This window comes from Pseudonaja textilis, chromosome 1, assembly GCF_049901715.1.
Source record: "Pseudonaja textilis isolate UNSWEBS1 chromosome 1, rPseTex1.2, whole genome shotgun sequence".
NCBI classification, from domain to species: Eukaryota; Metazoa; Chordata; class Lepidosauria; order Squamata; family Elapidae; genus Pseudonaja; species Pseudonaja textilis.
The window spans coordinates 11,557,188-11,573,223 of NC_141990.1; the positions used below are offsets into that span (position 1 = coordinate 11,557,188).

Genomic DNA, 16,036 nt, shown 5'->3' on the forward strand with positions numbered 1-16,036 from the left:
TCAACCATTTCCCCCCTTCCTTTCTATGAATAAAGTCCTCAGGGAACAAGCCACGCAGGAAAAAAAGGAGGCTTCTGTGTTCAATTCCTACCCACGCCTGGTCCTCTCTGAAACTTCATTTACTAAATGTGGAGATTTTCAATTGTCCAGGTCGTGGTTGTCCCAAAGGTGCTTTTCCAAAACACTGAACTGAAGAAGCGTTTTGGATGAGAAGTGAAGCATTTTGAAGGAAAAAAAACCCAAGAAAGTCCAGTTGGCTTTTGGAAAAGCACCCTTGAGTCACTTACTAGGTTTTTTTTTTTTTTTTTGCTAAACATTTACAATGGCACCATAAAAGGATTGCCACCAGTTTGCCTTTATTGTGATCAGGATTGAAACTTTTTCAATCTCTAAAAAAGAATATCTATGCATTCCTATAGTGGTCATTTCTCTCAGCTGACCTTATTTTTTTTTACCCAGGCCTGTACTGGCTCAATTCTGGAAAGATAACCAACAGCCTCCAGGGCTGAAGAAAATGTTAGATTCCCAATATCTGTTTACTAAGACCTTATTCCAGCTTTGCTTTTAAAAGTGAACCCAACAGTCACGGGGGCAGAGAACTTTGTTATAGCAAACCTCAGATTTAGCTGAATGTAAATCAGGCTTCCCCTGGGTGGATCTCTCTAGTTTGAGACTCTCCCTTGAAACATTCCCAGTTAGCACCATAAACATTTCTGGAGGGAACCAACTTGTGGAAAGCTCATTTTAAAAAGTAGCCTTGTGTCTGAAATTCTGTTTTTTTTTTAATCTCTGACATTTAAGACTAAATCATATGGTAAGGTGCCCCAGGCTCTCTTGTCCAGCATGCCAACGATAATGACCTAGTTGCTACTTAAGTCTCTTTAATGTTTCATGTCCTGTTTGGACATCCCAGGTTCTGGGTTTCTACTTGTTATCTTAGAGGAGCCTCTTAATCGGGGGTGTCAAACTCAAGGCCCGAGGGCCAGATCTGGCCTGTGGGGTGCTTAGATTTGGCCTGCAGGGCCGGCCTGGAAACTGAAGGACCAGCCTGCAGTGCCTCTGCCAGCGAAAACGGGCTCCCGAGCTTTGTTTCTGGCTGCAACGGCCTCCTGCAACCCTCTGCCAACGAAAACGGAGCTCAGGAGGGCCGCTCCTCCCGAGGTCCATTTTCACTGACAGAGGGTTGCAGGAGGCTATCGCAGCCGGAAACGGAACTCGGGAGCCTGTTTTCGCTGGCAGAGGCACTCGGGCCACCATAGGTGCCCCCAACACAAGTGATGTCGAGTTGGCCATGCCCACCATGGCCCCTCAAGGCCAAACACAACCCTGATGCAGCTCTCGATGAAATCGAGTTTGACACCCCCTGCTCTAAATGAAACAGATTTCCTTGAGGATAGGAGAAAAGGAGGCAAATGATACAAATTATATCTTCACCGTTGTGTCTGAACAGAGGAACCACTCCGTTCTGGTACAGAGTTGTTTGAGATATAATAAATCAATGGCATCTTATTTTTAGATCAGCTGAAAAGAAATCCCCAAGTAGTTATCCTAAAATTGACCACAACTCTTCAATTTGGATGTTAAAAAGCTGAAGGGGGAAAGATATATTTGAAGATAAATGGGAAATCCTCTCAACATCATGCTGTCAGATATCTTGCATGTTGTGGATTTAACCCACCTGAGGACACCAGAGTCAAGAATTATATTGTACTTGATGAGAAAACATGGGGTGAATTACTACATTCTGTCTATTTTTGAGACACTTGCAGTTATTCAGGTCAGGTTCTTCCACTAACTGGAAAGCAAAAATCCCAAATACAGCAATTCTTACACGGGCAAAATTATATGTGGTGTGGCTGTGGGACATCTTCAGACCATCTTCCTCTCAGTTCTAGAATCACTTTCCTCAACAGGTCTTCTCTGTTAATGAAAACAACCCCCAACCAATAAAGACAGGACTTACCAGTTCATTAAGGGAAAAAGGAGAAAAAGAAACTCTCCATAGAAGTTTACCATGGAGCCAATATTTCGATAAATTGGGCAGATTTGCTGGGTTGTTGTTGTTATTTTAATTGATGATTTGTGCTGATTGGCTGAACCTTAAGTAGCTCTGTTGTTTTTTATTTTATTTCTTTACCTCTGTTCCTCCCAGAGGAGCCTTGAGCAGGCGAATAATAAGAAAGTCCTACATGCAACCTACATGGAAAAAAACCCCCAATAACGAACACAGTAAAAATTAAAAAAAGAACAAAATTCGTTCACTAAAACAGAAAAGCAAAATAGCAGGCAATTATTCGGTCCATGCCTATTATTAGGCATTCTATATCTTGAACATTGAAGCTTGGTATAGATTCTCCTTACCACGGAGGGCAACTGTGCTTCTAGCGACAGATTAAAAGTCAAAGAAAGCACCCAGTTATGCATGTCCTCCTTTGGAAGAAGCGATACCTTCTGCCATAGAGAACATTTTCCTCATCCCTGGGTCTCCTGTCAACAGGATCTCTGACTTAGAAAGGTACAACAAGATTCATTGGAAAAGAGATTGACTTGAATCTCATGGTGACAACACAATCTCCAGGCGGTCACTTCCAGTGGTTGTGGATAGACAACTCAAAGTGAAATTTCCCATTAGAAACCCTCTGGGGAGGATACTGCACATAGGAATAAAACTTCTAGGAACTGAACTTACATTTCCTTACTCTCTGAGCTGTTGCAGCAAGGTTTTGTGGTCAGGGATGTCAAAAGTTGATGAGATAAAATCTCGAGAGAATGAAAACTAGGTTGTGTGCAGGCTGCATCTCTGGTGTGTGTTCTCTCTCTCTCTCTCCCTCCCTCTCTCTCTCTCTCTCTCTCTCCACCACTCTCTCTCTCTCCCTCCCTCTCTCTCCTCCTCTCTCTCTTGTTTCCTCTCTCTCTCTCTTCCCTCTCTCTTGTTCTCTCTGTCCTCCCCTCCTCTCTGTCTTGTTTCCCCTCCTCTTACACACACACACACACACACACTTTTGCTAACCAGCTTACGGTCTATGTAATAATACTTTCAGACAAGCAAAAGTCATAGGTATATTTACATCTGCTGAGACCAGTCCAATCCCAACGCTCTCTGCTGGATTCCTGGCAGCCATGATGGGCAAGGGCTTAGAACATACGAAGTTGGCCCTGCCATTTTGCCCCTTTTCTGTGATTGCAGTAATTGAACGAATACTATCAATTCTCACCAAAGAATGTCCGTGTGCTTTCAACATGATCTGCAACGACATCCAATTTAGGGCACCTTAGAGCAGCTTAGTCTTACTCAAAACGTCTGTGTGCATATCTGTTGGGAAACTCTTTTGCTGTTCCTGCATTCGGATTGTATTCATTCTGGATATCTTGAAGGGAAAATATTTTGAACTTCACCTAAGTCTCCACGTTGTTTACTTCCTTCCTTCACACAGAATTATCTTAATTTTTACAGAACATTTCTTTTTTTCTTTTTCCTCCTGTAGACTAAGAAGAGTGGTAAGCCTGGGCCGTTCCTGCTTTCTGGATCTAGAGACAAGACCATTAAGATGTGGGACATTAGTACTGGCATGTGCCTTATGACCCTTGTAAGTTCCCCTGAATATCCTTTTCTCTGTTCATCTGCTTTGCCACTCTGCCTAGTTGCTACATGAGGGAATAGATTTGCGCTTCTGACGGGGTGAGCTCAGGCATCCTCTTGAGGAATCCAAGCGCACGCATCAGAATAAATAGAATTGGGAGAGCTTGAAGGAAGAACAGAAAAACAGGTTTCAATTTCCACCCAAGAAACTCAACCCGCTGTTAGTTCTAGCCTGGAGTAAATGTGGGGCAAGGAGCGACACGATCTGAACCCCGGATTCAGACTTGTGTTCCTCCTCTCCCAAGGTAATCCCGTCTGTGATCTGCTTGTGACTTTGGGCTTTTCTATTTTCACTTAAAAGGTGGGCCATGATAACTGGGTACGTGGTGTCCTGTTCCACTCTGGTGGTAAATTTATTTTGAGCTGTGCCGATGACAAGACCTTACGCGTCTGGGACTACAAGAACAAAAGATGCATGAAGACTCTTAATGCGCATGAACATTTTGTTACCTCGTTGGGTATGTATGCACACACCTTAAGTGGTCTGGGAGCAGGTGCCCCTGTGACTGGGAAGCTGAGCCAAATAACCGTCACTTGATTGGCTCATGGCAAAGGCATCAACAAATAGTCCGTCAAGTCAACTTGCCTGCATCAACACAGGCAGTCCTCGACTTTCCACAGTTCATTTAGTGACCGTTCAAAGTTACAACGGCCCTGAAGAAAGTGACTTGCAGCCTCCCCGTGGTCACGTGATCAAAATTTCAGTCGCTGGGCCACCGACTCATAATTATGACTGCTACAGTGTCCCAGGGTCACATAATCCCCCCTTTTGCGACCTTATGACAAGCAAAGTCAGTGAGGAAGCCAGGTTCACTTAACAAGCATGATACTAATTTAACCACTGTAGCAATTCATTTAACAACTGTGGCAAGAAAGGCTGTAAAAATGGGCAACGTTCACTTAACAAATGTTTTTACTTAACAACAGAAATGTTGGGCTCCATTGTGGTTGTAAGTTGAGGACTACCTGTAATCTAGCTGGTGCAAGGAAATTCCAGTTATTTCTTTAATCCTCTCCAAACACTTCAGTCATGGGTTCCCAGCCCTGCCCCCTTTTTGCTTCTCTTGACAGTCTTTTTACCGCTCATTCTGCATGCTCATAGTGGGAGCTGTTCTTGCTGATCATCACCTCAGGAGAACAATCAGCCTTTATTTTTTCCCCCTGGTGGTTGTTCTGTCGCTGAGTTGCGTCCGACTTGGCAAGCCCATGGGCCATATAGCATGCCAGGCTGCCCTGCCCTACGCTGCCTCTTCGAGTCTGTCCAGACCTACATTCCCACTGCGTCAGTGACGTTGTCTAACCATGTCATCCTCCATCTTTCTCAACATCAAGATCTTTTTCAGTGAGTTCTCTCTTCTCATTTGGTGTCCAAAGGGTTTGAGCTTCGTTTTTCCCCTCCGGATCAATTGATGCCCCAACATGGGAGGTTTTTAAGAAGAGATTGGACAGCCATTTGTCTGCAATGGTAGAGGGTCTCCTGCTTGAGCAGGAGGTTGGACTAGAAGACCTCCAAGGTCCCTTCCAACTCTTGTTATTCTGTAATCTGGTGCCCTTTCTTGCTGCCCATAGCATTCTTGGAATACTGTACATATGGTAGGCTGGTGTTTCATCTCCAGAAGTCTTATAAGGCTGGAACGGAAACAGTTCCTGGGAGGAAGCAAAGGAAACATGTCTTTATCTGTTGCTTAAGAAAAGGAATGATAACTGCTGGAGAACATGATAGAAAGATGTCTGTGGAGATTCTCAGCCATCCAGGTCTACAACACAGTCCTTTCAACAGTTCCAAGAAGGCTCCACGGCCATTTGCACCACTCAGGTGATACTGATACGACAGATAAATCTCTAGGTGGCCCTAATGACTCTCTAAAAAAAATGCAATTGACCAGCTGTCTGCAAGGAGTGTAAGTTCTTCCATTCCTCACCATCCAGTCACAGCTGAAAAAGCTGCTTGGATGAGAAGCAAAACATCTTCAGTGAAAAAGCCAGAAAGTCCAACTGCCTCTTGAAAAGAAAAGGGAAAAAAGGCACCTTTAGGACATGATAGGAAGAAGAAGTTTGTATGGGCATCAGCCTCATGTTTTCTCATATTCCATTTGTTTGATATGTAGCATTTGATACATAACTTGGCAGTAGCGTCTGCAGTCCAAAGAACATTTTGATAAATACGCATGCCAGTATTTATTTATTAATTCAGTCTCATTACTGAATTGCTTAGGGTCCAGCGCAGAGCTTGTAAGAGCGTGTCAAAACTTAAAACAGGAAATGCCTGTGTTCTCACTTGTTCTTGTTTAAACTAAATTTGAATGGAGCATATAATGTTTTGTTGGTAAGCCCATAGCCGTCACCTAATAGATTGACTTAAAATCTCTGTAAACATTGAAGTGAAGAACAGTGAAGAAATATTTGGCATGGGAAAAGAGACTATCTCTGGGACACCCAAAGGTGCTTTTTCAAGAGGCAACTGGACTTTTTCTGGTTTTTCTTTGAAGACGTTTCACTTCTCATCCAGGAAGCTGCTTCAGCTCTGACTGGATGGCGGGGAATGGAAGGATTTATATTCCATTTATTTATATTCCATTCTCCAGCTCTGACTGGATGGTGGAGAATGGAATATAAATATAAATGGAATATAAATCCTTCCATTCCCCGCCATCCAGTCAGAGCTGAAGAAGCTTCTTGGAAGAGAAGTGAAATGTTTTCAAAGAAAAACCAAAAAATCCAGTCACCTTTTGAAAAAACACCTTTGGGACAACCATTAACCTGAATGTCTGAGAATCTCCATAGACATATATCTCTGGAATAGTTCCTCAACCTTTTGAGATATGTGGACTTCAACTCCCAGAATTCCACAGCCAGCTTAGCTGAGTCCACAAGTCTTAAAGTTGCCAAGGTTGAAGAACCCTGCTTTAGGACGTTGCTTATTATTAATTTAATTAAACATTGACTAATGTTTTATATAAGAAACGACAGTATTTCATTTCATTCCAGTAGTCCATTTTAATTACCTGACTTAAACCTGATGTCATGAAGATATGAGGCGTTGGAATTGTACCCACAATCCAAATGGTGTCATAATTCATAATCTTTTTAATTCAACTTCAGTAGAATTACCCTATGCGTACTAGCTTTTATTTTCTCCTTTTCTTTCCCCCTTCTTCCTTGCAGATTTCCACAAGACAGCGCCCTATGTGGTGACCGGCAGCGTAGATCAAACAGTAAAAGTCTGGGAGTGCCGTTGATTGGATTTACATCTGACCCCCTCCCTCCCCTCCCTCTCCCTCTGGATGCACTCGGATACCATGGTTACCCATTGAGCTCTGTTTAAAATAAATATTGTCCTTTCATGTAAATTATTCTGGATGTAGATTGAGCTTATTAAATGTTACACACAAAGTATTCATGCATGGTGAATCCAAATTGTATACTGTAAATTTACATACGTTGTCTAGAAGTACCATAGGTTTAAGAATTTGGGCTGGCATTGGTCACATCAGACCTAAGAAGGCAGAAGCCGGTTGGTTGAATTAGGGGCACTTAAACTGGTGACAGCAAAATCATTCTGTACTGGATAAGCTGAATCCCCGACTCTACTGTTGGTGGTGCCTATTTACTAAGTGACTCATAACGGGGGTTCTTTTTTGCGGGGGGCGGGGCGGGTTATTTCAGAAACACGTATCTCTGTAACATCACTTAAGTATGCTTAAGAAATCTAAAGTTACTAGATTTAAAACAAAGCTGCAACTTAGAATCTTAAATGTAATTAATGGAAACAAATAAAATTTCTGGTTTTTTTCCCCCCCTGTTATGGTATTTGCCAAATCAATAGGATATATATTTATTTTGGTTTCCTATCACATTTAAAAGAAGAAGAACAAAGTTAGTATGTTCATACTAACAGGCTGCAAAATAGGAAGAGAACCTTGGTATGATGTGTGTGTATCCCCGCCCTCTTCCCCCCCACCCAAAAAAATTGGTTGTCAAGACATCCTTGCATTCTAACATTTGACGCTTCATGCAAAACCCATGATAGGAGGCTGCTAGTCTTGCTCTTCCTTAGCTACCACTTGGAGCAGTTAGATGTGAATCTCCCAGTTGACTCCTGAGGGTTCAGCCAATGGTGTCTCTTGGTTGGTTTTGATTATGGTTTCAGGTTCGTGCAAAGCCAACAGTAGGGAAAGCCATCACCCCTCTCCCCCTTTTCCAACCCCCCCACCCCCAAAAGCTGCTGGAGATTTATTAAGTGAGACAATTCTGCACTCCCCTTTCAAAGGAAGCAGTCCCAGATTTTGGAATGTTTTGTGTGGAGAACATAGCAAGATCTTGCAGTACGACAAAAATTCCTGTTACTGCAAATGAAAAACAGTTGTATGCTAACTGAGAGCTTGCAAGTTTTTAGATCAGTATTTCTCAACCTTAGCCACTTTAAGATGAGTGGACTTCAACTCCCAGAATTCCCCAGCCAGCTTTGTTATGCTGGCTAGGGGATTCTGGGAGTTGAAGTCCTTGTCTTAAAGTAACTTAAGATTGAGAAACACTGATCTAGATCATTTCACAACCACATTTTGTTCCTTAAACCCCCCTACCACCACCTCCAACCTATTCTTTTTGAGGAAATACGGGCTACAGTCCTATTTCAATGTGGAAAATTGGAAGAAAATCCTATTTATTAGCATTATCTGCTCTTTTAACACCCCCCCTCCAATAAAGTCTAATCTTAACTGATCAGGTATATCTTTTTGTACCCCCAAACCCACTACATATTAATGTAGCAAGCTGCCAGTTGGACCTATTTTAAAAGAAATGGTTCTTTGCTTTTATTTGTTTTATGACTTATTTAACAAACAAACAAAAAGCAAAATGTGTCCCTTTTAAACACAAGTCACAGAAACACATTTTGGGAGGATTGAAATGCATGCTAAGAGAAAAGAAGGTTCCATCACAAACATTGGTTCACCCCACTGATGTGTGTGTGTGTGTGTGCGCGTGTGTGTGTGTGTTTTGAGGCATTTGGGTTTCTTATCCAGGAACTAGGAGACCAAAGGTAGCTTGAGAGTATAGAGGCTGGACCTGATCCTGTCATTTTGTGGTCAGTAAGAACTTGTAGACCTTGGATATTGGAGGTTTCCTATTTTAAAGCGATGGCTCTTTGGTTTTTTGAGCATGGAACAATGCCTGCTAACAGCTGAAAAATATTTCTTGGCCAGATGTAGTGACACTAATGATTTTTTTTAAAAAAAAGTGGAAGTAACTATATTTGCATAATCAGTGAAACAAGGGTACCTTACTAATGGGGGCTTACCACTGTTGCTTTTTTTCCTACTGAAACAGCAAATAGAGATTGAAGCCAAATGTTTTTCTTCAATTTATTTTTTTGGGGGGGGGGAAAGGAACTTGCAAATTGGCCCCTTAATTAATAGCCCATCATTAGTAAGCATTCTCAGGGACGGTTGTGGGTTTAACTAGTTAAATAAGCCACATTTTTCAACACCAAACCAAATGGGGGGAAAAAGTTCACCGTAGAAGCATTTGGTCATTTCAATCATGGGCAAAGTGGCTACCAAATGCCAGGTTTCTCTAGGGATAGCTCTCTGTGTCTGTTCAGTTGCAGGCAGTCTTTCTTGGAACCATTCCAGAACTAGGAGCTGAGACTGTGCCCATGAGAAGTCCTAGATCCAGATGTTTGTTTGTTTTGTTGTTTTTTTTTTGTTTTGGTTCTTTCACCTGAAAAAAAAGTGCAAACTTTTATTTTACTTTTTTATTTGGTGGTGGTGGTTTGAACACAAATCCAAAAACTTAAGTCAGGGTGTCCAACTTTGGCAACTTTAAAACCCTGTGGGACTTCAACTCCCACAATTCTGGGAGTTGAATTCCACAGGTGTTAAAAGCTGCCAAGATGAAGACACCCTTGACTCAAGTCTCGGAGCAATCTGCACTTTACACTTTTGTTTTTGTTTTAAAAGCCGTCCTACTTTTGTGTGTGGTGTGACCAATGATGTGCCCAGAGCACTAATAACTGAAAAATTACAAAAAAAAAACAAAAAACCAACAACAACCACAAAATATTAGTTGCTAGCAAGTTGTCAAGAGCTGTGGAGCACTGTAGTCTTTTGAAAGCTTTGGGGTTTGCTTCACTGCCCCCTTTCCTCTGATCTCCCGTATCCCTTTCCAGGTTTGTTCTGTCTGCTGATCTTTCTGTTTTTGCCTCTTATCTTCCTTTATGTCAGTCGAAGAGTTGGTCAAATCATCCTTAAACGGCCTGTTCTCGTGACTCCACAACCTGATCCATCGAAAGCTATTTAAACACAGTAATATTTTGCGTTGGGTTTCGCACACAGTTGTGGCTTGAAAATCCTGAAATGCAGTTTGGAATGTAAAATGGACCGGATTTGAGAGAGAAAATGACTTCTCTGTTTATGATTTCACAGTTACGTATTTTTTTAAAAAATGCCCAAGGTACTAGCTACTCTAAATCTCTATTGATGATGGTGTATAAAGTTGGTAAAAGTGATTGGGGAGGAGATAAGATAAGGTTGATTTTAAAAAAAAGTGGAACTGGATTTAACAAGTCACAACTGGATATTAAGTCGGTTCCACTTCCTTTTCTCTTCTTCTGTCCTTGTAACTGCTTTCTTGTCCTAAGCACATTCTTTGAATTTTTCCAAAGTTCTTTCTGGAAGTAATGAGCAAAACTTGTCCATGTTTTAGAAGTTTGATCCTGACACTGACAAGAAGACACGAGTCTCACTCACTCTCTCTCTCTCTCTCTCTCTCTCTTTTTTTTTAATCCAGTAAGAGCGATATAGAAATTGCTATTGGAGAACGTTTTTCCTCACCCCCTGCAGAATGTAGGAGTTAACTGAAGATATTGACACAATTAAAATTTAAAAAAAAAAATCAGTAAAGGAATGTATATAATACTGCTCTGTGTTTTACAGTAAGATTTGTTGCTCTCAGACTGTGTAAAACAAAATTTATTCATGTTTTCTGCATATTAAAACAAAAATCTTATTGTACCAATTGGTAAACTATTAAATGAATATAAAACTAAATGTGTTTCTCTTTTGTTTAGGTGCAGAAAAGATTGGATTGAGTTTACGGCTTGCCATCCGTGCTTGCCGTAAGGGAAAAAAAAGCAGATGTAAATGGTCTTGCGCTTCAATGTAGAGGACAATATTGATTTGAGCTCTAAAGCCGTGTGGTTGGTTAACGGAGGGGAGATAATGACAAGGCTGGGGACAGGCAGCTGATGGGTTTGGGTTGCATACACTTCCTTGCCTTTCAGAAAAGGGGCTCCTCTTCACTCACTGCTGTCATTTTTATTTCTACACTGCCCTCCGAGGGAGGCCAGAGTTGAGGGCATCCAGAATGCCAGCTTTGGCACCAGTCATCAACATTGGCTTCATCTTTAGGATGGAAAATTGAGCCCATGTGTGCCTCTCCCTATCTGGGCTGCTAAAATTGGATTCTTCTGCACAAAGAGGACTGAAGTAGCACACATGAGGCTCTGGCAAAGGTGATCGTGGTGATCACCGTCATTATCCCACCATTATATAATGATCCTGCCTGAGCAGTTTGATAGGCTAGTGGTGAAGATGCTGCCCTCCTAACTTGGAAGGTTGAGAGTTCAATCCTAGGCAGCAACAGATATTTTTCTGTCAGGGTGCAAAGAGAAAATATTTGCTGTGAACTCTGTTGGTGTTAGGAAGGGCATCTGGCCAGTAAATGCTCAGCTCCATTCATTCACTCAACTCCATCCCAAAGCAAGGGATTATAGGGTCATAAAAAGGAAAAAAATATATGATTCTGTCCTCTGTTTTCCTTACAACTGCCCCTGTTCGATGGGTTGGGCTGAGGGAGAGGGACGCAACCAACTTCCATGCCCGAGGGGGAGCATAAGTCACAGTCTCCCAGTTTATAGCCCATCACCTTCACCACTATGCTAAAGTGCCTTTGAAATATACACCAATTGCCCCTACAGGAAGGGCTGCAATTGGTGTACCTGTTGAAGCTGGGTGGAAAGAAGGTTTTTGCCCATGATTTTATACTGTCCATCCAGGAGCAGCAAAAGAGACAAGAGAGCTCAATGTTGCATATCCGCTCCCCTTAGGGCAGGGGTGTCACACTCACAGCAGCATCACGTGATGTATCCAGACTCTTCCCCCCCCCTTCGCTAAACTGGAAGGTGGCGGGGCCAGCATGTGACACTTCTGGCCCACGGGCTGCAAGTTTTACACCCCTGCCTTCGGGGGAAGTGCCTACTCAAGTCAATGGGACCTGCCCTGCAGATATCCCAGGCCAGTCAATCTTAGCTGGACCAGAGCAACAAGCCAGATGCAACACAGATTAGGATATGATCCTGGAGAATGAGCACTTACCTGCCCAGTGGAATGGCTTATCTTCAGAAATGGGTGCTCCATCACTGGAGGTTTTTGTCAGAAGAGATTGGACAGCCATTTGTCCAGAATGGTATGGGGTCCTCTGCTCAAGCAGGGAGTCAGACTGGAAGATCTCCCAAGGTCCCTTTCAAGGCTGTTATTCTAATGCAGAGGTTACGAACTCCACGGTTTTCCAGTATATGTGATCCCGACACATGGAGTGAAACCACAGTACCAGAAGGCAGGCAATTCTCAAGACAAGTTTGAACATAAGGTTTAAGTTGTACAAATCCATGTGTTTACCACTAGCACACATGGCTACGAGGGTTTGTTCCAGGACTTAGATCACAGAGAGAAGACACTTGTGGCTTGATGAATCTTCTAGGCTAGGCAGGACTGGGAACGTTGGATGAATTGCACAGGCATATATTACCTGGATGTGAAACAGATTTCCGTGTCTGCGAGGTTAATGGTTAGCAGGAATAAATGGAATTCATTTTAAATCCTAGCAGAAGGCCTCAGAGCAGCGATTTGACCTAAATTAAACCAACCCAAATGAATTATGGTGTTAATTGGAGCAGACACTATTTAATTAACCTAATTAGTATCGATTCTCCCATATCGTCTCTTCCAATAAATTGGTTTTTCCTAGACACACTATCTTTGCCTTAATTTTCTACATCAGGAAATCGTAACTTGATTACCACCAGTTTTATAAATAAGGCAACACTCATTTTGGAATAATCATTATTTCTGAACAGACCATTAGGCTGTGCAGTGTAGAAACCATGGTATATGTTATCTCTCTTTTAAGTTGTTGGCTTCCTCCCTGCCACCTGCCCCAAATAAGCAAAGAACACTTGAGAGTGACTGGCTCTTACAGGTTGTGCTCAATTTACAACCAGTTGCTTAGCCGCTCTTTGAAATTAGAACCAACCAGAAAAAGGGCTTACAATTCTGGATTCTAAGATCTGACGATTGGGCCCACTTTTACGGTCACGACTGAAATTTGAGCACTTAACAACATGGCCACAATTCAGCCATTTGCAGTAGTAACCCAAGGTCACACCACTGCATTTTATGAAGATTATTTCTGGCTTTTGGTGTGCCCATAGCAAATCATTGGTTTTCTTAACAAAAAAGGTAACATCAGATAAGTCATGTCACTGACTTGTTTTATAACTGTTATGACATAACGGCTGCAATGGGCAGGCTCCGTTATGGTCATATGTCTAGAACTACCGATACTAGTGCAAGAGAATCATTTAAAAACCGAGATTCTTCTAAAGGAGCCTTTTCATGTTATAAAATGGCGTCAGTACAAATGTTCTTGAGGTAGATACTTCTAGCTATATCGGAAAAGGTTGATTCTAATCAAAGAAATAAGTCCTAGTGAAGGCAAATTTGATGGATTTGACTCCATTTGAAATCCTAACGGCAGGGGATGCAAGCTTCAAACTTATGGTTGTCACCTAATGGAACTTGCAAATGGAATCAAATACTTCATTCCTCTGTTCTAGAAGAAAAAAATAGTATCAATAACACTTCAACTTACATACTGCTTCATAGTGCTTTACAGCTCTCCTTAAGTGGTTTAGAATCAGCCTCTTGCCCCCAACAATCTGGCTCCTCTTTTTACCGATCTCGGAAGGATGGAATGCTGAGTCCACCTTGAGCCTGTCGGGATCAAACTGCTGGCAGTTGGCAGAGTCAGCCTGCAATTCTGCATTCTAAAACCACTGCGCCACCAACAAGTACCACGTTGTTAGTCAGGTTGCAATCGTGTGGAAAGTAAAACCAGCCAATGTGGAAAATATTGCTAGAGAGGTTTCCACCAGCACCCCAATATTAAAGATAAATCAAGTGTGCACTTTCCTCCTAAGAATTCTCAGGTGTTTTATGGCCTGCCATCTTTCTATAGCAGGGCTGTCAAACTTGCGGCCCACGGGCTGGATGCATCACACACTGGCCATGCCTATGCCTGGTTTAGCGAAGGGAAAATAAGCCCCGATAAGTCAGGTGACGCCCCATCGCAATGCAACTATGACACCCCTGTTCTATCACATCCAACACCATTTGTCGTTCTCTCACAAGGCCATCACAAACCCACAAATGTGAAATGGGCAAGTTGGCCATCTCAGACTATTTTATTAATATCAAATGTATTTGCCGCCGATCTTGCAGTTCGAAGCGACTACTTCCAGACCGTCCACTGACCATAGGATGCAATGTAGGCAGGGGAGCCAAATTTCCTCCCACCCAGTAAAATAAAATTGGAAAATGAGATGCGTTAAGGAGAGTGCAAAACAGAAGTTTGACCATCTCCCTCCTGCTTTTTGGGGTCATTTCAGAAAACCCTGAAAAATCTAATTCACTGCTGCATAGTAGAGTGGATTCTGCTTTAAGCAGTACGGACAATTGAGAATTACAGGTAGTCCTTGATTTAAAGCAGTTCATTTAGTGACTGTTCAGTCACAATGGCACCACAAAAAAAGTGATTTATGTCCATTTCCCACACAACCATTAGTCATCTGATCAAAATTGAGAGGCCTGGTAACTAACTCACATTCATGACGGCTGCAGTTGTTTAGGCAGATCTTCTGACAAGCTAAGTCATTGGAGAAGCCAAATTCACTGAATGATGTTACTTAATAGCTGCAGTGTTTCACTTGACAACTATGGCAAGAAAAGTTGTAAATGGGACAAAACTCAATTAACTCTTGCTTAACAAATAATTTGGGGCTCAACAGTGGTCATAGGTTGAGGACTAGCTGTATGGCAAAGATCACTAGAAATTTAGCTAGAGCAATATTCTCAACCGTGGTCACTTGAAGACATGTGGATGTCAAAGGAATTCTGGGAGTTGGAAGTCCACAGCTCCTCAAGTGGCCATGGTTGAGAGTGCTGGATTATGGCATTGTCTAAACCAGGAGTATCAAACTCAAGGCCTGTGTGCCAGATCTGGCCTGCAATGTGATTGTATCCAACCTGCAGGGCCACTCCAGTCTACCAGGCATTGCTTGGGCCTGGTCTACCCAGTGTGAAGAGGAAACATGCCAGCAGTTTGGGGAGTGGTGTCAAGCTGGCCACGCCCACCCAGATGGCCACATCAACCCAGTCAGCTACACCCAGTGATATCAAGCTGTCCAGGCCCACTGCCAGCCATGCCCCTCCCTCCCCCAGGTCAACTACCACCCTGATGAGGCCCTCAATGCAATTGAGTTTGACACAGGGGTGGTATTCTATCGGTTCGGCCAAACTGGAAGCTCCGAGGATAATCTGTTAGCAAACCGGTTCACTCCGATATTCAGCTGCTGGGCCCTCCCACTGACCCTGGTTCTATACTGACCTTTTATTTCCTGGTTTTGATGCTCAGCTGCTTTGCGCAGCATTGCCGCGTGTCAACTGTTTACCACACAGGGAGAATACAGGATTGCAGAAGGTTGAAGTAGCAAACCCTCTGCGTGCACCCAAAGTGCGCCCACCAAGCCACGCCCACAGAACCAGTGGTAACAAAACGTGAATCCCATCCTTGGTTTGACACCCCTGGTCTAAACACTGTTCTTATTAGACTTTTGGGGCAGGGGAGAGACAATTTGTGGCCTAATCTGTCAACAAGGTACCTGTGGAGTTTGACAACTCTGAATAGCATCCTTTTACCTGTCCACAACAAATCATCTGTGGTGTGGGCAAAAATGGATGCAGCTCCCTGACAGAAGTGTCCCATTTCTTATGTTCCCCTAGAACAGGGGTGTCAAACTCGTGGCCCGCAGGCCATATGAGTCATATGCTGGCCACGCCCACCCCCGCTTTACTGAAGAGGAAAAAGTCACGATATGTCATGGGACGACAGGAGTTTGACACTCCTGCCCTAGAAAAACAAAAGGACCCACAGTCGGGGAGAGGCAGGGATGGTATTCTGGAGAACCAGTAGTGGAAATTTTGAGTAGTTCAGAGAACCGGCAAATACGGCCTCTGGCTGGCCCCGCCACCATCTCCCGAGTTCCAGCTGATCAGCTGG

At 43.0% G+C, this 16,036-nt stretch overlaps 2 protein-coding genes across 3 annotated transcripts in view; one reads left to right on the forward strand and one right to left on the reverse strand.

Moving 5' to 3' along the window:
- PAFAH1B1 (platelet activating factor acetylhydrolase 1b regulatory subunit 1) overlaps positions 1-6,993 on the forward strand; it is a 56,258-nt gene extending 49,265 nt beyond the window's left edge. For both annotated transcript variants that reach the window (XM_026710141.2, XM_087926274.1), the window contains exons 9-11: positions 3,486-3,587; positions 3,942-4,098; positions 6,806-6,993. In XM_026710141.2, the coding sequence (XP_026565926.1) occupies positions 3,486-3,587; positions 3,942-4,098; positions 6,806-6,879 (333 nt within the window). In that variant the 3' untranslated portion in view covers positions 6,880-6,993. The remainder of the gene's footprint in view (positions 1-3,485; positions 3,588-3,941; positions 4,099-6,805) is intronic.
- The window catches only part of CCDC92B (coiled-coil domain containing 92B), a 358,816-nt gene that overhangs the window by 183,192 nt on the left and 159,588 nt on the right, over positions 1-16,036 (reverse strand). The window lies entirely within an intron of this gene.